We start from the raw sequence: 26,220 nt of genomic DNA on the forward strand, positions 1-26,220 counted from the left end.
TAAGGGCTACGTACACACACTTAAAAAATAATTAAGCTTAGTATTTGTCCTGTTTGTTGGACACTCACTGTTTTCTAGTTCATTTGTCTATTCATGGTTTAGGAATACAGCAAACTGGAATTTCACAGAAGGTTCACAAACACAGGAACTTAAAATTGATTACTTAGTTGAATAAGAAGTTATCTCAAATGCTTTGAATTTATTTAGTGGCACTGCTACTGTTCGTAAAAATGACTGATTTTATGATAATAAAATATTAGCAAAAATTTCACAGAAATCATCTTCAATTTGAATTTTTATAAATTATGTGTCATCACATCAACACAATTATCTGCCTAGCTTTTTTTAATAGAAAGTAGTTAAATTCTTATTTGAACACCTTGCTAAGTCTAACTAAAGAACAACCTGCCATAAGAGAATACAAGTTTTTGTACTTTAATTATTTTCTGAAGTGTCTCAAATGAACATACACTCTCAAGTCCTACTGACAACATCATCTTCAGAAGTCTGAAGTGAATAAGCCATGAGCTTCCCCTCCTTGTAAGTTAAGACACAATTAATTTCTCAGGTCCAGGTGTGTGGATGGAGTCACAAGTGACCATTCTGTCTGCAGGGAGTTACTGCAGCTTGCTGTATGACAGAGAAAACAGTTTCAAGCTAAAATAATTACTCCTGCTCTCCTGTAAATGGACATTCTCTACTTTGCTGCAGTACCTGCAGAAAAGACTACAATAACTATCTTAAAATTCCTTTCACCAAGGCATGGTCAGCGGTACACAGCGCTGCTCACAATGTCATATGTTTATGCAGTACTAACTCACAATAAATATCTTATAAATCAAGTGCAAAATAGCTTTCTTTCTGTCAAAAAAAACTCAAGTGGGAACAAATACATGAAATCTGACCTTTACATGAAGAAAAGCTCATTTAGTTACTACCCAGGAAAACTGGTTCTGTTAAGAAAGCTTTCAGCACTCTGTATCACTGAATCTATTAGTTGAATATTCCTATATATTCTTCCTCAGCTAGAAAGGAAAAAAAAAAAAAAGAAAAAAAGAAAAAGAGGGGAAAAAAAAGGACTGAAATGCACTGGAGACCTACTGCTACCCACAGCTAACAGACACATTGATTTGGAGAATATTACCAGCCATCTTGATTTTGAACTCAAACATACTCTTTTTTACAATTCAGTTGTGCACAGATTTAAGAGCTCATTTAGAAAAAAAAGAAAATGTTCATACTGGAACACTAGCTGCAGCCACATATCAGCTATGATTTTCATGTGCTGATTATCAAAACAAGTCGCTGCTATGCCTCTCTTACATTAAAACTTTACAGTTAAAAGTTTCCAGTTATACAATAATTTTAACTCATTTGAAATAATGATTACGGACACTAACAGAAGCAGTGCAGAATGAAGAATAATGTTTGAGCAATTTCTAAACATTAACTTATCTGTGTCAATTGATTAGATGCCAACTGTCATTACATGCATTTGCATTTTTGGGATTATTTATACCTATCACAATTTTCTCTAGATATTACTGAGTCTCTAGGAAAAAAAAGAAGCCAGCATTGTCAAACTCTACCTTTCAAATTGCTACTCAAAGTGCTTCAGCAGATGGCAGTTCTGCTGAGAACTTGAAGCTAAGCACTGACTTTGCTGAGGCACAGAAAATGTCATGGTGAAAGACTGCATTCACCTACACTAGGATCAACATTCTATTTCTTCACATATTGCAGGGCAAGGCATGTCAGCAGAGGAGAATGAAAGCTTGTCTATGAAGACCAGTAATGCCATACTAAACATTGCTAGAACATCAAGGTAAATAGCACAGTGTATTTCCTTCTCAGCCTGGAAATGAGCCAGACTGGTATTTACCTCCACAAACACCCTCTGAAGTGTTTAAAGTTTTAGGGATTTTTTTCCTATTCTGAAGCAAAACACAAGACAGAAGACAAAATTCCAACAGCTTTTGTTAAAACAGCAAAGCCTGTAACTTACAGAAGTACCAAAAAATAAATGAGTCTTTTATTGCTGATTGAGCTCACCACAAACAACTTCCAGTGAATACCATGTCGACTTTGAGCAATCATTTGAGATGCAGAAGTGTACTTTTGGTCATTCCTAATGCTTACTAACCTCCCAAGACATCTACTGTCTGCTCGTAATTTGCTCTCCACTTATATGGGACCTTTTCCACAGAGCTGGACAGAAATGCCCCAATCCCAAAATATAAAAGCTCCACTTATTTAGGAGCTGAAACATAATAAAAATGCTACCAATGTTGCTAAACTATTAATGTAGATAAATGCACATAAATACAAAATAAATGTTTAGAAAACTCCAAGCTTCTTCCTTATGCACTGGATCATTAACCTTGCAAATCATGAAATTCATCTGCTCACTTGTTCCAGTAATGAACAGCTAGGATGTGGGTAAGATTAGTAGTTAAAAATATACAAACCAGAGCCTCTTTCCGCATTTGTCTGATCAGAAGCCTTAATGCATAGGAGAGAAAAAAAATCTTGCATTATGTTCTGAAGACTATTACTCGAGGTGTTTTTGTTGAAGCAAGAAAAGAGCAATCTCACAAGATGAACTCTACAGAAGACCCCAATCAGGTTCCTTGCTCAGCTTCAGCACTTCTGATCAACCATGGCAAAGCATTTGTGCCCAACTTGACTGCAACCCAACAGCTCAGAATCAACACTCCCGATTCATGGTTTCCATATACTTTGGCCCAGTAATAGTTAACAGTTTCACATAACTGCATTTATTTATACAAGAAGATTAGGGGTGGCATTACAGGATAGCAAAATCCTACACTGAGCTTGAAAAGTCAAGCAGTCTGAAATAAAGAAGTGCCTGATCTAATCAATTTTTTACACTTGTGATCTGACCTCTTTATTTAATTTTAAATTACTTTCATAATGCATGCAAGTCACAGAGCCTCTCTTTTAGAGGACCCTTAACTTCCTTGCTGGGTAGAATGAAAGACATTCAAAATGTGCAATTGGAATTTTACAGAAGGCAAAGCAAAGCTAAGCTCCTTTCTGCTCTTGACTTTGTTTTAACCCCAAGCACCATTCCAAAGAAAAATCAAAGATAACTAAATTCTACCTACTTTCTCTGCTACAGAATTTAGAAGACTTTTGTAATGTATTTATTGTATTTATTTTCAGGATGTTCAAAGTTATTCTTAGGTTCACCAAGAGAAGCATTGAATACCTTTGCAGTTCCATAGAGTTATGGAGGTGTGTATTTTTAACACTTAAAGTACCAAAAATTTTATGTCTTGGGGGAGGGAGATTAAGAAAGAACTGCAGTTAGAAGGCTTCTCAAAGTTGATACCCAGTACCATTGGATGTTTAGCATTTGTGCTTCAGATTCTTATCTATGTACAGTGAACACGAATATCACCACCTCTGACTCCCACAAATGTCAAGATGGTAAATTACTTGTTTTCTTGAAGCACTAGGAAGCTAATGAGTTCTTTAAAGAAGTTCTCTAAAAAAATAATTATTCTCTATTCAGCTCCATGTGCAAATGTCATCCCTATAATGTTGCAATTAAGAAGGCATACCTTAATATTACTTAATAGTAAGGGGGCCTATTCATTAGAAATACTACCGACCATGGTGCATTCAGAACCCCAAGCATCCTCACATCAAGGCAGAGTAGCTGTTTAAAGGAGAAATTTTCAGCAAACAAAGCTTACCTAGATGATATTTAACGACTTGTGATTTAAACCCGGAGATTAGGCCAGTAATCTTGTGCTTTCCTATACTCTGATCCTTTTACCATAATGAAAAGACAGTTACAATGCATACACACAGATTGGCTTAATTATTACAGCACTATAACCTGTCTCATCATTTCCTAAATCTTCAGTGCCAGACCCAGTCAACAGCCTATGCTTTCTGCAAAGGAAAGAAACAACATTTTACAGGCTGAACTACCAGAGATGCAGTTATTTCAGATGACTTTTCAAGAAAGGTCTTATCTGTATCTTCAGCATAGGATTACACACACACACCCACACCCACACACACCTGCCCTCATAATAGACAGTCATCTACTTAAAATTAAGGATAAAAACATTCCTGCTGAAAACTGTTTAAGCTACTTTTTTCTCTCTGACTAATAGTTAAGTGATATTCAGTCACTTATTTAGTAAGGCTTATTTAATGCCATAACAAGGAAAAGGATTATCTAAAGGGGTATTTTCCCCCAATGCTAGCAAAATAGTCCAACAGTTTAAATTTTACTTTTTAAAAATTCCATCTCATTCAGTGTAAAATTTTAACTTCTTTATCTCTGAAGACAACAGTCCTTAAACTTCTCATTTAATTAATACTACATAGAAACTCACTCATAGACTGTTGGGCTTTTTTTAAAGAGGCAGGAAATTATAGTTGTATTGACTAAATCTGCATGAGCAGTTTGCCCTCTGGTGACTAACTTTATGAGAACGTTTTTCAATACATATAAGAAGACTGGTATGAATAAACAACAACTGGCATGTTTGCAGGCTCCATAGGAAAAATCATTAAAAGTTTTAAAAGAAATGGCATGCATTGATTGTACCAGTGCAGTATGATTTCCTTTAAATTACGAGAGAAACAAACTGGACTGAAGATAAAAGTGTCAAGAAGATGAAGAACAGAAATTCAACTGCAGAAAAGACACTGAAATTCCAAGATTTTGCCTAAGATTTCTAAGTAAGAAAAAATAAAGGAACAAAAGGTCCCTATCTGCCAAGGGCATGAAAGGCAACTCCAAAATCAGGCTGTTCAAAATCAGTAGAAAAATAGTATCATCTCTCAGTAACTGATGAGGAAAAGAAGTGCAAGACAAAAAAACCCCAACCTGTCTAGTATCACAAAGAAATCCTCATTGACTGTGAAAAGGAAATCAAGTCAGGATCCTAGCTAGCTGTCTAGCTGCTAGATCACATTTCTTTCATATGAAATGGCTAAAGAACTGAAAAGTCATCAGTTACATTTCATTCCATTATCCAGGTCACATTTGTCCCACACACCTGCTTTCCCTAACAGTTAATCACCTTAGCAAACAGCTGTACCTCCCTTACAGCTAGCTGCTCAATAAAAAGGTCCTCACAAGGGAGGTCTTCCATGGTCTTGCCCTGCTTATGTATGCAAGCACTGTTGAAATGTTGTCTGAGTTAGCTGCCATGACTGTTCACCTAAATTCTTTCCTACTGTCCTTAGCTAAGAGTTGCTGTTGGACAGTAACTACTTCCATTTGGAGATGCTCACGCGTGTAGATGTACAAGTTAATAGTAATGACAGAGGAAAGCAAATGTTGGGGGTGGAATCCAAGAAAGAACTGCAAAGTAGAGTTAACTTCCTAAATCACTGTTGTGTCTTGCTTGAATTCACCAAGAGGTTTAGTTAGTTTGAAGATCAGTAGAAGCTGGATAATTTCTTCAATGATCACAAATACTGGTCATAAACACACATCTTCCCAGCTACCTCAAAACTGTAACTTCCTCTAGGTCACCTAGCACATAACCTTAGCACTCTAAAAAAATAAATGCTGTTTCTAGACTCCTTCCCTTGTAAAATACCTTCTGAAAACAGCTCTTTCACCATCTGATATTCCTCCTGCTCTCTCTCAGCCTCTTGTGTGGCAGTACAAAGGAAAAGAAAAAGGTAGCTGCTAGTCCTGTACAATTGTGATGTGACATTAACAATCAGAATCCTACAAAACATGCAGTGAGCTCAACAGATATCCTTATGAATTTCTAAATACTCCTCAGGCAGTAGTGCCTAACATCTCCAATGGCAAACTACATTTTATTTAAAAGACAAACCATGAACCTGCATAATACTTTTTAAAGGACTAAGTTGAATGTTTCTAAAACGCACACTCTGGTATTGCCCTCTCTTCTCAGGCAGAAAGAGTTAAATATCCTCTTTTTATTCCCCAAAGGCTGCTGGTCCCACGCAGAGGTGCCATGTTTTATTTAAAACATGCTCTCTCTCAGTAACCACTTGTTCTAATTGGCAAGGCAAGGCTGGGTCCCCAAAGCACATAGCTCGTTAGATTCAGTTTGGATTACAAAAACACGATGAAACAAACTGCATCGAAATGTACAAATTAACAGCTCAGGAGTGCACGACACGGACATGGAATTAGACTGTAATATGGAACAAACTCCACAGGGAGGCTAAGGAACAAATCACTAGTATCTCTATAAACTATAGAAAGGTTCCAAATGAGCAAATACACAAAACAGAGCACAGACTTTTCCATAAATCAAGCAAATTGCTAAATTAGAAAAAAAAAAGAATAACATTTCTTCTTCTATCTTATGCACACATTTATAAGGGAACAGAGTCATAAAAAAGTTAAATAAATTAAACCCATGGGTTGCACATCCTCAATAGGTAACTCCACTTTCACGCTGGCAAAGTGCAAACATCATGGCAATTAAGTCGTATTTCTAAACATTTTTTTTACATCAACACAGAACCTATACACAAGAGACTAAATTACAGCCGGTGCTTCAACGAGTCATTTGGAAAGGTTACGAGTTAGAAAGGGAACAAGACATTAAGAAAAGAGAAAGAAACTGGCTTTACCATAAAGAAAAAAAAATACTAGAAAACAAAGCTATGAAAAATTAAAAATAATGTAAGTCTGAGGAAAAAAAGGGCTTGAGCACTTTTCTTTGCTTGTAGATCAATATGTACAATGGGACTTGGCAATCCCCTGAGATAAGAAAAAGAAAACACATGGAAAACATCAGTGATGTCTTGTCAAAACAGAGCAAAAAATTAAATTAAGACATTTTCATAGTCTTTTCAAGTAGCCAGTACTGAGAAATGGTAATTTTTTTGTGTGAGTGTAATTTATATTTTTAACAAATAAGCCCCAATCTACAAGACTGAATTTTGCAAGATGCAATCCAACAGCCACTAATGTCCTACAGGGTAGTTTGCTGATAGGATTGATTGACTGTAAAATGATAATAGTTATTAATTGAAAGGCATTCAATTTTACTAGACTGTGTTGGTGAAAAGACCCTTATGAGACAGGATAATGCCCCACTAACTTAAAGAAGCCATAAAGAAGGAAAGAGGAAAAGAAGACCCTGTTCTACCTCAATACACAACATCTGAGTGACAGCCGTGAAAGAAATTCTTTCTTCCACTAACAATTGCACAGAAACTTCACGGGTTCAATCAATGCTTGCCCCTTCCCACTATTTCATCCAGGGGAACTTAAAGGAGGATGAAAAGGGACAAAATAATTCAGCACACCAAACCAGCAGTTGAGTCATTGGCCCTGTTGACGCCCTTCATTGCACGGCTGTGTTCACAATGCCTTCACACAGCCAGGTCCCGGGAAGGTGACGGTTGTGCCTTCTACTCAGCGTCTTCCACACCTTTTTATACAATGCACAGCCAAATCATATCAGTATTGACACAAAGCAACACAGGAGCACTGTACTCTGCAGCTTCCATGCCATGACAACGTACATATGGACACCTCAAGTCATGTTTTACTAACTTCACTCAACATGAAGTGATCTGTATTTTAACTCCAGCAAGGCTAGAAAGCTTCAGGTGTCCCTCTCTCCCAAATTTCCAATTCTCCTGTATATATTGAGACCTAGGAAGGTACTGTATAAATATGCCAGATTATTTGGTTGATGTTTACTTTTGACAAATGTAAAATTATTAGTCATAAGCTTAGATCATACAACTGTATTTAAATAAATTAATTTTCTCCTGATTTGTATTTCCCCTCTAAACCTTTAAGATAGGTTAAAAGGAATCAACTAAAAATCCCTTCCCAACCTTTCCACAAAATATTGCCCTGTTTTAACAATCCAAACAGAGCTACTACTCAGATTTTTTTTAAAGCCAAAGAATAATGCATACTAACAGAGTAAAAGAAATTATTGGGGTCAGCAGTGCGAATCAAGCGTATAAATAACTGAAACAGTTTATCCAATTTTTTTCTTAATTCCATTTCATGGTGACTCTCTTTTTCAAGCTTAGCACACATCTCACATTTCAAGCTTAATAATTATGCTAAGACATCTTTTTCCTACTAGGTTTACCCATTTAGAAATTCTTTGGGGACAGAGTAAAAGAAACTGAATGTATGCCAAACAATATCTATGGTTATATCTGAAATGTTACATTCTTTACTAGAAGGTGCTGTAGAAATAAGAAACATTTTTGTTGCCACTGTAACAGCTATACAATATTCCAAAGAAATATTTAGCTGCAAGTTTGACTGTGTAATAGAAGTTAAAGATGAAGCTTGACTACTTTCAAACTCTAGTCAGTGAGGGCCATTTTTTGTAGCAAGCAGTCCATGTACTTCAAAGCACAAAGAAGTGAATACAGCAGCAAATTCTAACCTAATGAAGCAACATATTGAGGCACTGGCTTCTATTAGGAGCCAACAAAGGGAATACCATATTGAAAAAAGAAATGCCTTGTGTAGTAGTAAAAAAAACCTAGTTCTTAGTGATGTTTTCAAATTTCTGGAAACACTGGCTGCTTTTCTAACAAAGTGCTAAAACTTGTGGATTCACATCAGAAATTACAAGTGTATGAAAAATACAAACATAACAGACTTATATAATTCATTTAGGACTGAAGACTTTATGAACATAATGCCTAATGAAGCATAATTTAGTAATTACCATACAATAGGGTACAGCAAAAAAAGCGTAACTTGAACTAGCAACATGCAAGATGCGCCTGCTGAAAAGATTTCCAGTAAGCAAGATGAAAGCTTGACTAAGAATCAAACCAGCAGTTAATTAACAGCAAAATCTATTTAGGCAGGAACGCTGATTTTTGCCAGCTCATACTTACAACAGGAGTCATTACTGCGAGACGTGGCAGCAATAACAGACAAGTTGTAAAGAGCTCCCAAGATTTACAAAAACTGAGAGAAAAGGAAATTGTACTATTCAATAAGTCTGAGACACAAAAACCTGCCAACTTTGTAAGCTCCAAAAACTGCATGTGATTTAAGCATGACAAAATAAAGATCCGCTCAACAAAGGAGGAAGGTTAAGATAGGCAAAAATATTAAGTAACTCTATAGTCAGATACCTGAGTTCAGGCAAGAGGTGAATAATCTGACACTTCTAGATTCAGATGATAAATAGACATTAATATGTACTATGTTTCTTTTTCACTCCTTTTTAGATCTTTTCAATTCAGGAACATAAAAAATACTATCAAAATTTCAAGATTTCATAACAACCTAGCACAGAGTTAAGCATACGTATTGAAAATACAGATGTGGTTCTAGCAATACTGACTTTCTGCTACTATAAAGAAGATTAAAAATTTCCAATTTCTAACTCATCAAGAATCCAGTTATTAAAAAAGGTGTTTTACTTCAACCTAAAAATAAGACCAAACTATGAGTGGAAGCCCCTAAAACTCAGACAATTCTTGGGTTGTATGGCTAAGTTTTTTTTTTTAGTTTCAGTAACGCTGATCTAGTACTTTGCACAACATGAATAAAAATACTGCACAGCTGGATTAAGGGATAGATACTTACCTCTAGAAGTTCCAATTACATGTTCAGATAGAATGCCTATGATTTTGGTTCACAAGTCCATGAAAACTCTAACCATATTTTAACTTCTTCCAGTTTTGCAATTGCATCTCTCCACCAAACCATCCAGTGCTGCACTTACCTTTAACTTCACACACTACTGAAAAAGCTGAAATCCATTTCCTGTACCTCTCTTTCCATTGCTGATAGAACACAGCACAAATTAAGCCTTCCAGGCTCACAATCAAATGGATTAAAGACAGACTGCATTTCTGGGGGGTGATGTAAGTAGAAAGTGTAGTCTTATCATTTTCTCTACTTAAATTTTTGTTCTTACTCTGTAATAGTTCATTCTGTGACTGTTCCCAGAGGTTCCAATTAAAACTGAATTCTTGAGGTACCAGGTGCTGTTTCCATGAATGCAGAATTCCTGCCTGAAAGATTCTACTTTATCAAGTGGCATTTCAAAAGGTACTCAAACAATGTCCCTACCTGAAGTTGATACTAGAACTTCCATAAACCTAATGGGAGCAAAGATAGGTTAATAAAGAGTACTTTTGAAAATTTTAACTTATCACTGTCCTGTATTTAATCACTCAAAATTCACAGTTTAGTGTATTGAAAAAATAAATGCTGCAGCATTCTTGAAAGATGTGGTGTCATTAAGGAAGATACTCTGGCCATAATTTACATTTTTTTGCTTATCAGCCTATATTCTGACCAAAAGAATAAACATCAAAAAGCCTCCCAAACCCACACCACTTTACTGCATTTGTATTCTAGATGCATAGGAAGTCTGAAGCAACTATGTCTTCAACATCTAAAGAGCATATTTATCTGAAGCACTTCAATATGTAGGGTTACACTTGTTCTGTATCTGGAGACTCTGAGGCATTGATAACACATGGTCAGCACTGAATTGGAGACAGAATGTTGTGAAGTACTTTGTGGACGTACAATTGACTTGAAATTATTTCAGAGAAGCTCTTGAACATTTTAGAGTCTGTTGCTTCTACAGGGTTTAAGTAAAGTCAGGTATTCCTTCTTGGAACAAGCAGATGGTGTGAAGAGGAGGCAAAGACAGCTGAAGAGGGTAGCTAACTTTAAGCTCTTCTGCAGTATTTATCAACCCTTACCTGCAAGCTAAGAACTAGTCTGTGGCAAATGAACAGCAATTTTGTGGTTGTACAGCTTAGTGAGCTTAGTGAACTTTCTGGATCTAGATGAAAACAGTGGGCAGTTATAGACAAAGGGCCACATGTATCTGTGCAGTATGCAGCTCATTCTTGCCATACACTTACCACTTCTTGCCAACAACTTATCTCTGTAATAACTAGTGAGCACTGTTCCCATGTTTAATGTACAAAAATAGTACAAAAGATAGCCAAAACAAGGAATGTCAGTCTCCCTGCCATATTATCTGGTTGCTTTTGCAGTTTATTTCATCTTTGGACAAATGTGGGTGAAAATTCAGTGAATTTATTTTGATAATAAATTTAGAAAACAGAAGCACTTGGTCAAACAATAAGGCAAATTGACATTACCCTTTGCTCCAATTCTGGGCTAATTGATCTGATTTATGTCAAACTTGATCTTTTTCCCCCAAGGAATAGGTGTCATTGTTTAGGAATGGTATTCCCAAATTTAGTGTCCCTCTGAAATGCCAAACCACAAGCCGCTCTCTCACTTCCCTACCCCTAGTGGCAGGCTGGAGAGGAGAACTGGAGGCACAAACGTAAAGATCTCAGGCTGAGATAACAACAATTTACTGGAAGCAGCAATGAGATAAGAAAAGGAACATTAACAGTGACAATATTAGTAACAAAAATGTACCAGAGAGGGGACAGTGGTTCACACACAAAATGCTCAGAACTGGCGTTACCCAACCACTCCCTTTGCCAGACATTTTTGACTGGAAGGCAACCCCTTCTCCCTGGAGGAGTGTCCCTTTCCCCCGCCCCTGGCTATGAGGTGAGATGGTACAGAGTAACTGCATGTAACCTGCACAAAGGAACCCTGACCTGGCAGAATCAGAACTATAGGGAAGCCAGGAAATGCAGAAGCAAAGAAGACTTCATGATCATGTATTTACAAACTTGCTGATACTTCAGAAAGTCTGAAAAGCCTGCTAAGATAGGGAGGTTCTGTGAATAAATCATACTGTACTGTGAACAGAATATTTTATCCCTTCAGGACTTGTTGCCCTTCTCCCTTGATATATATAAGAAAGAAATGCTTACACAAATGTAAGGGTCTTTCCTGCAGTGTGTGTCTCAAATTATTTTTTTTTTAAAAAGGAAGACTGGATTCTTCCATCTAGAAAAAAATTATCAAAAAAAGTAATTTAAAGAGTTACTAACCTTTTTCATTGTGTGGATTTCTTTTTTCTGAAATAAAAGAAAAAGGAAATGATGGTCAAGAGAAATAGTCTTTTGAAATTTTCCCTCTGCTTCAACACATTTGAATAAATAACCTGCCATTTTAAAAGAGGAAAAAGAGGAACTAGTTTTCACATCCCTTCTCTGGAGTGCCTGAAACAGTGAAAAACATCTTTCAACACCTTACTTGCCTAAAATCTTGCTACCTGTGGTGGTTCAATTTACAGAAACAGGAGTACATACCTTTCTGTATCAGTATGTAGCTAGAAACCCAGTATAGAAAATACGCTAAAAATATTTCAGTAACATCAGGGGGAAAAAAGAAAAAATAGAAAACCACTTTTATGTTGGAATGATGACACTGAGAGGTTTTGAGTTATGACTCCAACAGAGCTGGAGTAGTTTTAATACTGCTTGTTGAAGGAACCATAGTTAAGATCTAAATAAGATAAATTTGTCTTTTTCCACAGTACCTTCTACAGTAGCTTTTTCCAACCACTAGCAGCTCTTTAAGTTACTAAAACTCTTACAAAGACTTATGTCATTAAAATAAACAGGCTGTAAGGAACATCTTGAAAAATTAAAAACAAAAGCTCTCCCACCCCCACACCGCCAATCACACAAGGTCTCATCTTAAAATTTTACAGCAGAGGAAAATCAGCTTTATCAGAGGTAATGGCATTTCAGAAAAATTGCAGAATAGAAGCCAAGAACTTTTCTTTTCTTTAAAAAGAAACAAAATTACAAGCAAACAAAAAAAAATCCAAACCAGTAAAAACCAAAAGAAAAGATGCTCTGTCTAATGCCTGGCCTGCTGGCTGTGAAGTGTTGGGTACTCTGCTAAACTCAGCAAATGAGGGATGGGCTGTTTTGATGTCACAGAATTAGAACAGCTGCACTGCTGAGTACACAAACACAAGTTACTTACAGTGCTAATATGAATATAACAGTCCTACTGAGTCAAATCAAAGACTTGTATGTGACTGTGGTCAGTAGGGAAAGGGTACAAGAAATGACTTATACTTTCCTCAACATACCATTTCCAGAGACCCATGCCTTTGGAAAACAGCCAGAGAAACACATTTTGCTGAACAACCTTTTAGCAATCTTTATTTCCCAGGTGTTTGTTTAATGAAGTGATGCTGAGCTCAAGATCTGAAATCTAAGTCAAAATTCTTTTTGTTGTTGTTTTAAAAATGCTAAATAAGCTTTAAAGCTAAAAAAAATGCTGGACCTTTTAACATTTTATCTGTTGCCCCAAGGCAGTTAAAAACCATGAGCTAGGACAGGACCTTAATTACAATTAAAAGTAAGCTTACAATACTAAGTAATACAAAAAAATTAATTCAGAAGGGCAAACCTAGAAGGTGCTGACAGGAAAAGGTCAAAAACAATTCCTAAGATTTTACACAACAGCAATGACTTTACAATAGGAAAATAATATGAAGTAATTAGAACAGCTTACCAATGACCCATTGATGATTTAATGTTCAAGGAAATGAAATAAGGTTAGAGGAAATGAAATGAGGTGTTCTATACCAACTTTTTCTTTTAATTTTTTATCCATTCTATATATAAGAAGTTATTACAAAATAAATCCTACAAAATTCCAAATTACAATTCAGACTCATGTGTTGTGGAAACCACATCATCTATACAGGAGCTGTGCTGGCAATGGAGCTCTGTAGTACAAGGATGTAGCTAAATTCCCCAAATTTCAAGAATTAAGTTTGATGGGTACATTTACACAAGAAGTTCTTGATTAGCAAATAAAGGAAGCACTAAAGTGAGGAAAATCTGATTACATACACACACTGAAGGAAAAGAAACCCATGCACAAATCCTAAGGGAGATGCCAACAATGTGGTTTCAATAATCTAAGGGAAACACAAAACCTTTAACTGCACTTACCAGCAAAGCATTTGGAACAGAGATTCATAGTCTTGCTGGACCTGGGGCAAAAAATAAAAAAAATAGAGCTAAAAAATTCATTATATTTCTAATCAATACAGGGAAATTTTGGGGGCAATGAAGCAAGGGTACAGAGAAGGTAAGAACTTAAATGGCTAGGAATCAAAGGTAAGTGGCTAGAAATGGCTGAACTAGAAACAAGAGTATAGAAAAAGACTTTGTATGGTAATCTCTTTCCAAGAGTTTCCAAAATACGACTTCTACACATTTATCTCATATATGAAAACAAACTTACTTTACCATTCAATGTATATGTTACACATTCATAATTCAAGTCTTTGTATTGCAATGTAAAAATAATGATAGATAGGAAGCACCAATACATTCCATTTGAATAATAGACTCCCCTTGGCAACAGCTCTGCAGTCCTGACAAATCCTGAATACAATACAGCAATGGAAAAATTATTGTACTTATAAGGACACAGACAGATGTGCTCTTCTAGATGGAATGGTTTAACTAGTTATTGCATCAAGCTGTTCATTACTACCCTCAGCTGTATTCAGCAGTAATTTAAAATAACTTGGCTGACTTTGCACTGACATGGACTAGGATAGTTCATGTGATCCACAAGGGTGGCTCAGCTTTGAGGGCAGCAACCTTCAGCTCAGAGAAAAACAGCAGGACAACAGCAGCAATATCTTAAGCCTCCCAGATGTCTACAAAGTGCATATGCAATTATGCCACAGGTGTTCAAACGTCAGAAAGTCAGTAGCCTTACTAAAAAAAAATTTAAAAATTAAGGTTATAAGGCCTCTCTAAGGCTCCAATGAAAATACCCAAAGCAATACACTATGTTACCCCCAGTTTACAAAAAGTTCCCTTCTAACATGACATCTCCTTTACAAAGTGACCTGGAGAATATTCTCTAAAGTTCTCTGTGTTGGATTATCTTTAGGTAAGAATGAAGTGGTTTCTGTGCACACTGCCCAATATTTGATTTATTCAGCATTCCTGAATCAACTCTGCCAATATTTACAGGCATTAACGCCATCCTGGGCAAGTCTGAAAGCACCCATGAACAGGCAAGATTCCACCAAAACTGTCCATGCCCATAAGACCTTTTTTCCTCCCCAGGACAGCCTCCAGCTGGAACATATAATTTAGCCAAATTAGTTGCACCTTTCTCTCTAGAAAAATACATACAAAAACAACTGAGACTACCAAAACAGTGGTTTTCTACCTCCAACCAAACAGGAAGGGAATTTTGAGAGGAGATCTGAGTCTAACAACACATAAATTATAAAAAACCGCCTGTTACCATAAGACAAAAAAATATGACAACTTTTTCAAAGAAACTGTATCACAAATGAACACATATCAGAATTATAGATTCCCCCAGCCTGAATTTACAGATGGTTATTTTAAATTACTTTCTAGTAACAAAGTAAATCCAGACCTGGTCAATCATATCTCGATATCAGTCACACCAAAACATTACAGATGCTTTTCAATTCATCCACATCTGAAAGCTGGTTTACATCAGGCTCAAAAATTCTATAAGAACACATATCACTGGAGATTTGAGACATAACCATTTGCCAGCTATAGCGAGAGCCACAGACACATGAAAGCTAGTTTTAAATGCAAACAGTATGTGCACAGGAGAAAAGTTAATTCCCAAGGAGAGAAAAGCAAAACAGCATTTGTAGCCATAGAAATTTATCTTCAGATTGGTAGATATCCAAAGATTCAATGTGTTGATGGTCTACACAGATTATCTACCTTCAAGAGAACTGCAATTAAAAACAGCACGGTGAGTCAACACCTCCAGCATCAGTGGGCTGCAGTTCAGTACTCACTGCTTATAGGTTAGACCTTCTGGAGCAGCTCAATATGCCAGGTAGGAACTTCTCTGCAAAGCCATTAAACCCCAGGGGCAGCAAAGAAAAAGAAAGGCAGAGTTCAGCTGGTTCATACTGATGACATTGGAATGGGCAAAGACAAATGTTTTCAGCGGTATAATCCACCATCTCAGCTGTTAAATATCAATCCAAAGCTTCATATAATATTTACTTATCAGCACACCAACAACGGAAAACACAGACACAAATACAACATAGAGCTCTGTGAAAAAGAGAAAAAAGGCTGCCATGTACATCTAACACACAAAACTCCATGAAATTTTCTGAAAGGACAGCACTAACAGGCAAGTGACCTTGTAAGCCAAGTAAAACTGTTACAGTTTCAAGGATCACTTTCCCTTTGATCCTTATATACACCTTTTCAACGCATCCAAGGCAGTCTGAAGCTGCTACTAGGATGAGAACACGAACCTTGAGTGGTTTTTTCTTAGCTCCTTTTACATAGCCACTTATGTGGCAGCAGATACACACAGCAGCACCACACTAGAACTAAGAAAAATGCAAAGGCAGAATAACAGCATTGATCAACAATCAGCTTCTTTATGAAAATGCAGTATTTATTTAGAGCAAAAGTTTTATAAAGAAAATGCATTACACAGTTTATGTACATCAAATTTTCTAGGTCAGTGTATGTCAAGTAAAATGCTTGACAGCCTTTTGCTATACTGCAAATCCCTCCTCCCACTGCTAGGATCTCCTCTTTTTATCAGGCAAGGGCTCACTCATTAGACTTAAAACTGAGCAAATCTGTATATTGCTGTTCTCTCACAGAGCACATGTTAACCACATCACTGGTTTAATTACTTCTCAGTGACTACAGAATTCACCAGAAGCTCATGGCGCCAGGGAGAAACACAAAAATGTAAAATTTCTTTGTTCCCAACAACCTTCTCAAATATACCATACATCCGCAATATCTGTTATTTCTAGGGACAATTTTATCTGAAACACTAAAAGTTCTGAAATATCTAAGTCTTAATCACGACATAGCCTTCTGTTTCCACTTCATAGGAAAAAGAGAGTCATGGATGACTTTTAGGGAAGGCAATACAATTCCTGTTTCTAGGAACACATAACAACATCATGACTGTAGTGGTGTATAAGGCACAGTGAAGCTAGAATTCTAAGTTAGCCCTGGCAATGAGAATTTTATGTTTTAGACTGCAAGTCTTTAAGCTGACACCTAGCACTTCTACATCCTTCTGACACAGCTGGCTTGGGATATGCATCTGAATCAGATATCACCACAGTTTTTAACTGCACATTATATTATATTACAGTAATTCCTAGATTTCCCTCATAAAAAGAACAGCACCCCATCCAGCATTACTCAGAGTATACATTTTATATGTACAATATCCCTAGAAAGTAATTTTTATACAGATAATTTATAATCTCCACTTGTACATAATTTAAGCTGGCATTCAGAAAGACATTCATATTTATAGATAAATCAAGTCAAATAGAGTGGCATTACCGCTGAGGCAGAATATATAGTTAAATCCTCTTTGGAGGTACTTCCATCTGTCAAAAAGAAACCATTTAACTAAAGTGTAACACAAAATTATTATGTAGATTGGAAACCGCAAGGTGAAGCAAGCTCAGAAGGTCAAGTGGCAGACTAAGCGAAGATACTTCAAGTCCAGAGGCTACAGAATGATTGCATGCAACAGTTCTGCAGGGTTTGGTCTGAAAACAGGAAGGGTATTAAAACTGCCTCTGCTGCCAAAGGAAAAAACTCACTCCCTTAACAACATGGCCATGAAAGCAGTAGCAATGACACAGGGACTTTGAAAGAGAGAAATGTACAAAAATGGGAAATCCTGGAAGTTCTAACATGTTTATACTTTAAGCAGGAAATAAATTGCATGTAAGAGTAAAAATAAAATGCGTATTTGAGACTCTCCAAACCATCATCCCTTACTTGTGCTGTTGTGCCTACAACTCGCCACAGCAAAGGGAACTTTTTGAGCATTCAGACAGACGTACACACAGACCACTGTAAGGTCCCAACCTCAGAGAGATGCACATCTGCATCTCCACTTAAAGGTGCATAATGCAAACTGAGAGCCAGCAATGGGCGTTAAATAGCAAAAATCACACACTTCAAATCCTATATGTGCTCATATTGTGTACCACAATTGATATATAACTAATTGAGAAAACTAAAGAGACTGCTTGCCTGATTCCATTTTCATATGGTACTTCCATTACATTCTTATAAAGGTGTGAAGTGGCTTTATCTGCTCCAAGAAGAGCACTTGATCTTATAAACTCAATTTTATGCTCTATCCTATCAATTGTTCCTTTTATTCCATGCCATTTTACAGTATATCACTGCAAGGTACCATCCAAATCAATGCACATTCTACTCTGTCTTCACTGGAAGTTTGGTTTTCCTTCTCCCTCCTCTTCCAGTAAATGACTACCAATACAAAACCACATTCAGAGAATGTAAGTGAATTCTAGCCCTAAATCTCAAAGAAACAACTGTTAGATGCACAGCAGCTGATCAGAATAAACAGAATCAAAAGACAATCTCACTCTGAAGATTCAAGGACAAGTCACATGTGGAAATTTTGTGCAGTCAAAGAGAGTTAAAAAGAAGTATACCAAAACTTGACTGATCTCAAGATACTCAGTCTCCAAAAACAAACTTCTGCCAAGAAACTTAGACAGGTACACCAAATAAATAATGAAGGGTTTGGTAACAGAATCCTCTATTTTCCAGCAGACGGTCAGGTGCTTTATAACTTCCCCATCCCATCTTTAAGACAAAAAAAGAGACCAGAAACACTAAAACTAATACTAGCTTTACTCTACACAAAAAGCACAGTTTCACCTGTATTACCTTGCCACCTGGACTTTTTAAGGCAATGGTGAACTAGTATTATTAGTGCAGATGTTCACCAATGACAAGAATTGTGCAGCTGCCTCAGAGTAAAAATTCTACTACTACGTACTGGTATGTATTGTCAATGCTTGGAAAAACAACACTGAAATAATCATAATTCGTTAAACTAATTTTTGTTCATGTGTCTTTTGATGATGGAAGAATAAGGATTTTGGAGAAAAAAATGCTTTCATGCAGCCTATGTGCAGTAGACATTTAGTTTTAAAGACATTAAAAATCACAGATACTAATTAAGTATGACTATAAAATCCCAGGTTCTGCATTTTTATTGGAAAAAAGCCTTCCAGCACATCTAGTAATGGTTTGTTACAATTCAGAAGTTGCTGTGACTTGGTAGCAGGAAAACGTATCTACTTCAGTGTCCCTGTAATTGCACTGGTGATTAAATGCAGCATGTTAAATGCCTCTTGGTGCCCTTCCAGCACAGCAATTACAGTGGGATCACAGTGCCACTACAGAACAAATGTGTATCAGCCCCTGAATGATACCCGTCCAACATTGTCAGGGGCCCTACGTTTGAGAAAGATTAACATAGTATGAATCATGTAATTAATTAGTTAAAACTACAAAGATACTCCCCATATGCTAAGGACATACTGTGTCATGCATTTTGCAACTTAGGACGACTATACTCACGTTAAATCAATGCAGTTACACTACTGTAGTTAATGATCTGTCACCATTTCCATTAGAAAGCAATTTTCAAAGCCTTAGACCTCTGCTAAGAATTCACTGTGAGCTGAATCCTGGCACAGGGCAAAAGCAAAACCATAGCAGGCACGTTTACTTTCATCCAAATAAATTAGAAGGATTATTTATTATTAAAAGAAAATCGATCCAATTCTGTATTTCCCTGACACTTTTCATCATTCATTCAGAGCATCTAATGCTTCGCCCTGTACAGGAGGGAGGTTAATTAGGCTGTGTTAATAAGATCCTCAGTTGTTCTTTGAAAGTTCTATATATCCTGTACATTACCTTCTGAAAAAAGCCATTTTACTTTTCTAAATAGAAGTCACCTCACTGATTTCATATATGCTATATATTTGATATTTATATGTCCTTTGTAATTCATAATCTTGTTAAGGGACTATAGGCAAGTTTTTTGGGGCAATTTAAACAATTATTAATATTTTAAACTGAGGCAATTCAATTATTCTTCATAAATGATGCATGCCAAATTCCTTTCAAATTAAAGAGCAGAAGTGGAGTGTGGCAAACGCAGGTGGACCTACAGAGAACTTGGCAATGAGAAAATCACATGCATTCAGAAACAGATTTTTAAGTGAACTAAGATCTGAAATTACATATCCCATGAATGCACTCAAAATCTACTTCATCATCTGTTCTATACCTACATGCTCAGGGTTAAGAACTTCAACTAGAAAAGTGTTATCAGTAACATTTTTTTATGATTACAGCTACTATAGGGGGTTGTGCTTTAAAAACATCAGTATTCCGGTGTTGGACTTCTTATTTTCACTACAAACAATTTAAATGTTGCTTATCTGAAGATTTTCAGTAAGCTGCTGAAAATGATGCTTCAGTCAGTGAGCCACATGTTCTTACCTCAATTTGAAATGAAATGGAGGGCAAACTTTATGAACTTCACGGGGTACTAGTGAAACGTCCTTCTGGCAACTTTCCACACTCAAAAGATATGTTGGTGTGCTGATATCCCAATGAAGTAGCTGGATCCTAGTTTATTATTTTTTCCAATGGGTACAATTAAAGCATCCTTTTTCAACTCTATGACTGAAAGACTTTTTATTTTTTAAATAGATAAAGACACTGAAGTGCTCAGTTGAAAATTAGTCCAGAAAAGAGCACAAACACACAAGTGGTAAGATGGGAGAATGTGGAAAATACACAGTGCAGTAGCTGAGTCATACAAAACACACAAACATACTGATAAGAGTTTTCACGAAAGCCTTCTCCAACAATTCTTAAAATAAACTGCAAAAGAATCCAGTGCATTTAGACGAGCTAAGACCAGTTGTAAGAACTTTGATCTGATTCATCTGGGTTTCTAGCTGAGCTTATGTTGTTGCCCTCCAGCCAAAGCTAAATGGTTCATATTCCCATGAATACACAACTCTATGCTTTTAAAAAAACAATCTCAGCAGCAAAAGCATATACCAAACATTGCTCTGATAACTCTTCAAAATCTTTTTCAAGATGTGCAGTCTACTATTTAAAGGACAATTAAACATTTGGAATTCTAAGAGCTGAAGAAGCCTTTAGTGAAGTAGGAATAAAACTTGAAAGTTGTGATCTACCCACCTTCCACCAGTTCCTCAAGGATATTATTTTGCTGTATATTGCAGGTAATAACTAACATTGCAGTATGACAACACAATCATCCTCTTGAGATTTACAATATGAGATATTAACTTTGTCTTTTTCTACAGATCAGACACTCCAATAAATGCTCTGCTGATAAGCACCACTCAAAAGTCTATTCCATTTCTGTTATTCCTCTTACCACAGGAGTAGTAAATAGATACTAAATAGTAAAACATTCTTAGGAAAAAAAAAAGCAGCTGGAAGAAACCTCAAGAAAGAAACCGTTTTGTCCCTGGACTTAAAGGTATGTGTAATTACATATCAAACTTTGCCAGGAAACCCTCCTAAAATACTTCCTGACCGGAACTGCCAGATTTAGCATAGAAAGTAGGAAAATGTTTGATTCTCGCTGATTTTAAGCCCAGCATGTCTCTTCTGTGCACAAATGGATAGCAAAGCATTAAATTTTTTAAATCAAAGTTCCTTTTCTATGTCACAAGTACATTTAAGAATGCCTGCCATTATGATGGCTTAGAATAGTTAGAAAGTTTGAATTCTTGGTGTGGGGGGAGAGGGGAACAGCTTTGCAAAGTATTTCCAAGACTGAAGGCTTTATGTCAAGTAACATTTAAAAGGACAAGGTAAACTGGTTTTAAACTGGTTTTAAAATGCTGTTGTTGCATTAGTATTAAAAAATCACACCAATAAAGTCTGGTATAAATATTGTGCCATGTGTATTCTCTCAAAACCAACAGAACACCAAAATTATAAAACAAAGTACTTGGTTGCAGAGCTCTACATTTTGTGTATAACAAGTCAAATGTTAATCAAGCAAAAAGGACTTGGAAGTGTTGACCATCCCAAACATGGAGAGAGAAGGCACTTGAAGGCGCACTATATGCGAAAGATCTGACAGGATGAGTCAGAATCACCCCAACCATTATTTTGACTATTCATTTCTATGAGTTAAAAAACACAGGAAGCTAGGTTCAGAAATAAAGCAGCCAAAACCAAAAGGAAAGAGTATCCCCTGAACAAAGCAGGAAAGCATACTATTCTGAGATGGGTAAGTAGCTATGTGCTATTTAGCAATGACAAGGTTGTCCAGCAGGATCTCTCGCCTGCCTAGACAGCCCAAAAAGCAGCAATGAGAGACATTTTGTGAATGAGAGACAAACTCCCTTTTATGGTTCTCTGTACTCCTTGGTTAGTGAATCCTTCTAGAACTGCACACCATTATAGGATTGCAGGCATGTTGTCAAAATTCTTCAGGTGCTTTTCAAAAAGAAATGCCACAATTCTATCTTATTACATTATTCATAAACACATCTGAAAGAAGGTACCAGTATGGAAGTTAGCAGGCATTTTCCCTCCTCCTCATTTAAAACAGGTTTCAGTAGTCCCCAAAAGTTTACCTGGATGTTCACCATGGGAAATTCACTTTCTTTGATCCTAGCCTGCCTTATACCCAATTGTACAGTCAAGAAGCAATGGGGCTCTTACTCTGGTCACTGCTGCCTCTACACCTGACTGACTACACACAGACATTTTCAGTTCTCAGGTGTGAAAATACAGCTGTGTCCCACGATCCTATTTTAGAAAACAAGAGTACTTCAGCTCCTCCTCAGGAATTCGAATTGTATTAAGATTACACCTACATGAGGAGCAATCTGCCAGTTAACTAAACAAAACATTTCTCAAAGCAGATCTACCTACACTGTCAGAAAACAATTCCACCCTGCTGTTACAACAGCAGAAAAATAAGACAAAGAGTGTAGGAAAAAACCCACATTAAAAAGTCACCTTTAAAATTGGAATGAACCACCCAAGACTATCTTACTCTTAGCAAAAGCAGGTTTACGTGTTCATCTTGGTCATCCCAGAATTTTGGTCAATTTCCAAATAGCTCTCAGGTGGACGCCTGTCCCTGATTTTCTATATATCAGGTATGAGAGAGTCCCACCTTCAAAAGAAACATCCCAGAGTAAAGGAACAGAGTGTAACTCTCTTGCTATACTGCAGAAATGTTATGAACTAATGTTTTCACCAACACATAACACAAAGTCTTGGCTCAGAACAACACTTTGGATGGTTAACCTTGAGAAGAGATATCCTCTCATAAGTACTCTGAAGTTTTCTAACAGTTGGCACCATTCCAACTAATATAGCATTTTAAACCAGCATAAAACTGCTTATAAATAATTCCTTCACAATGTTTCTGTGTTAAACATTCAACTTCTAAAGCATCTGAAAAAGACTAAATAAAACAGGTAAAATATAGGACAACAAAGAGTTAAGGAACAAACCAGAGAAACGTGTTTGGTAACACCACTTCAAAAAGCAAACAAACCCTCAAAAAAACCCCAAAACACTATAAACAAGAATTAGGCTGATAATAACAGACTTACACAAAGCAGACATGAATCTGAACATGGAAAAGGGTGCGACTTTTTCTCCCCCAAATGTGTACCCAGGCACAAACACAGATAAAGAAATACAACAGCACTTATACACTAACCACCATTAGAGTTCAGTGAAAAATTACATTTGATAGGCTGGGACCCAGAGCTCCATTGATAGCTCATACAAAGCAGCACCCTCTTTTCAGCAGTGTTCGGTACAATGTCGCTTTCTCAGGAGCTTCTAAGACACAGTGGATACCGGCCATGGCAAGTGTCTTCAGCCCCAAGATCCTTCACTTGCTGAAGGGGTTTGCTCTATGAAATATCACAAATCAGTCCATTCAAAAACAAACCCAAAAGTGGGGGGTGTAGGAAATCTGCACAATTAAGAAATCCAAAATGAAATGGAAGTGCTTGAGAGACTTGAGTAGCTTTTTTTTTAAGGGGAAGGGGAACATTATTTTGGTTTTTTTGTTTGGTTGGTTTTGAGGTTTTCTCAAGCTGTGATTAAAACATTAAACATGAAAGATATTTTAAAAATCTGAAAATCTCAGTTCCTCCCTGCATCTTCAACACAATTTCCAAGACCTGAGCTTGACCCAGGTAAATGCTGCTCAATGCCATGCTTTTTTTCAAGTAAGGGATTTTGGAAAGTTAATGAGTTAACAATGTTGTAGAGTTCAGTAACTGAACTGCAAGTAAATGTGCTCTTTTGCTCAAATCCTATGATTCATGTGCCCAGGAGGAACAACTGCCTTAACTCTACTTTATCCAGCTGTGTTATGTGAAAACTCTTCTCAATCTTACTTTGAATAGAAAAATGTTTAAAATAAATTTAACTGGGCTAAAGAACTACACATTAAAAATAGATTGTAATAAACAACCTGAGCATATGACTCAAGCCAAAATGTCCAGCATTTGTGGTTGAAAAATAGGAAACACCTTTAAAATAATGTCATGCACCACAGTGTCTATGTCTTGCATTTTCCAGCATTCTGAATGCAAATGTATGATCTCCAAGAACAATTACAATAGAAATAGTACTCCACGTTTTTTCAGAAAGAAAAAGCATCTTAAATACCCCACTACAATTCTAGAGGGAGAAAAGAAGTTATTCGCTAAATGCAGATTTTAAATCTGCCTATCACTGACATAATATGAAATACTAAAATATTATTAAATCTTCTCATTACCGACAGTTAGCTTATAGGTCTGGCTGCTGGTCTTTCTGTAACTGTAGACATACAATTTGGTTCTACTATAGAAGAATTAAGTTTATTAAATTACTGTAGTAAAGCTTTTTCAAAACACAGATGAAGAGTACCCTATGCACTCTTTTAGTAGACAGTATTCCAGTCTTTGCTATTTTCTTTTATCACATGTCAATTCAAGTTAACATGCACCTGACTCACTGAATAAAACTAACATACTACTAGTCTGTGTTTATTAATTTCCTCACAGACAAAATTTAAAACTCTTCAAACAAACACCCAATAAAGAAGAACTCTCTGTTATGGGAAAGCTTACTGCATAAACCTTTCCATGTTTAATTTTCTCTGTAAATAATGCAATAAAAGGAAACAAAACTATTTTGAGCCTTAATATGCAAATGTTATTAATTATACAGATGCTTTTTTTTTTCTTTTAAATCAACATCTTTCCATTCTCTTTTGTAGCTATATGGTCACTACTACTGCCATGGCATTGATCAGGGAGTCAACAGCAGGAAGTATCTTCCATAAGAACTGAAATACAATGAGCACGGTACACAAAAAACAACCCAGACAGCAGCAGTGCTGAACTGAATCTATGAGACAAGTGTCACAATGTCATAATGGAACACTGGCATTTTTATGCTAGATTATTCTGAGTTTCTTATTTTTGCATCTTTCAACTCTCTATACCTTTTCAAAATATTACATAAAATTACATTTCTCAAAATTCTAAAAGGAAGCAACAGCATTTGTTTCCACATATTCAGATTTGGTAGTTAATATCGCTATCCCAGCAAAACACTTATTTTGTTTATTATTTAAAATATCCAAGTGCTGGGGATCTTGCCAGAATCCTAAATTGTTTTGTTTCTGACTGTGACCAAGAACAGCTCTCTGTGCATGTTCAACTGCAGTATGCCTGAAAATCAATCCCTTATATTCCACTATGAGCATCTGTACCCACTGAAGTAGAGAAAGGATCGGTGAAAAGAACAGATTCACAGATACATTTTAAGAATCTTTCTCCATACAGCCAGTCATCTCAGGCTTAAAGGACTCACCGTTTGAAATTTTAACTAACACTCATCACTGTAAATGCAGTTGCTGTATCCCTGACACAGAACAAATGATTCCTTTTGCTGTCAATCAGCACTGCTCACCATCTACTACAAGCATATTCTAATCACTTTCACATGGGCTAACTTCCAGCTATCCCCATCATACCTGGGAATTTGTTAAATCATTCCTAGCATTTGTTCAATTGGAACCAATGGCATGAACATCAAACTGTTATTTACTCGATTACTACCTGAGAAGACAGTCAGATGTACAACAAAAATACTCTCTAATCAGAAGTTTAATCTTTATTTTTTTAAAGGTATTATGGTGAATTGTGTGCAAAAGAAATAATGCAGGTGTTGTAATATGTATGCAACTACAGCCAACTTCAAAAGTATCTTGCACATATAATTCCTAAAATCACTTATTTTCCTGAGAGACATTTATGGTATGAGTTCAGCATGTGTTAAATCAAAAGCATTTCTAAGAGAGACCAGCTGTGTCCCACAGTGTTCACTAATACAGGAGGTTATTTATCAGTAAATATTCCACCTGGTTTTTTTGGG

General features: G+C 36.4%; 1 protein-coding gene across 2 annotated transcripts in view; it reads right to left on the minus strand.

Annotated features, from left to right (window-relative positions):
* Positions 1 to 26,220, minus strand: part of ZFAND3 (zinc finger AN1-type containing 3) — a 134,388-nt gene that overhangs the window by 87,280 nt on the left and 20,888 nt on the right. Inside the window, exons 2-3 of one of the 2 annotated variants that reach the window (XM_030945298.1) lie at positions 13,855 to 13,895; positions 11,926 to 11,952 (exon numbers count right to left, since the gene is read on the minus strand). In XM_030945298.1, the coding sequence (XP_030801158.1) occupies positions 11,926 to 11,952; positions 13,855 to 13,882 (55 nt within the window). In that variant the 5' untranslated portion in view covers positions 13,883 to 13,895. The remainder of the gene's footprint in view (positions 1 to 11,925; positions 11,953 to 13,854; positions 13,896 to 26,220) is intronic. The other variant, XM_030945297.1, reaches the window with a different exon arrangement.

Source organism: Camarhynchus parvulus, chromosome 3 (assembly GCF_901933205.1).
Source record: "Camarhynchus parvulus chromosome 3, STF_HiC, whole genome shotgun sequence".
NCBI lineage: Eukaryota > Metazoa > Chordata > Aves > Passeriformes > Thraupidae > Camarhynchus > Camarhynchus parvulus.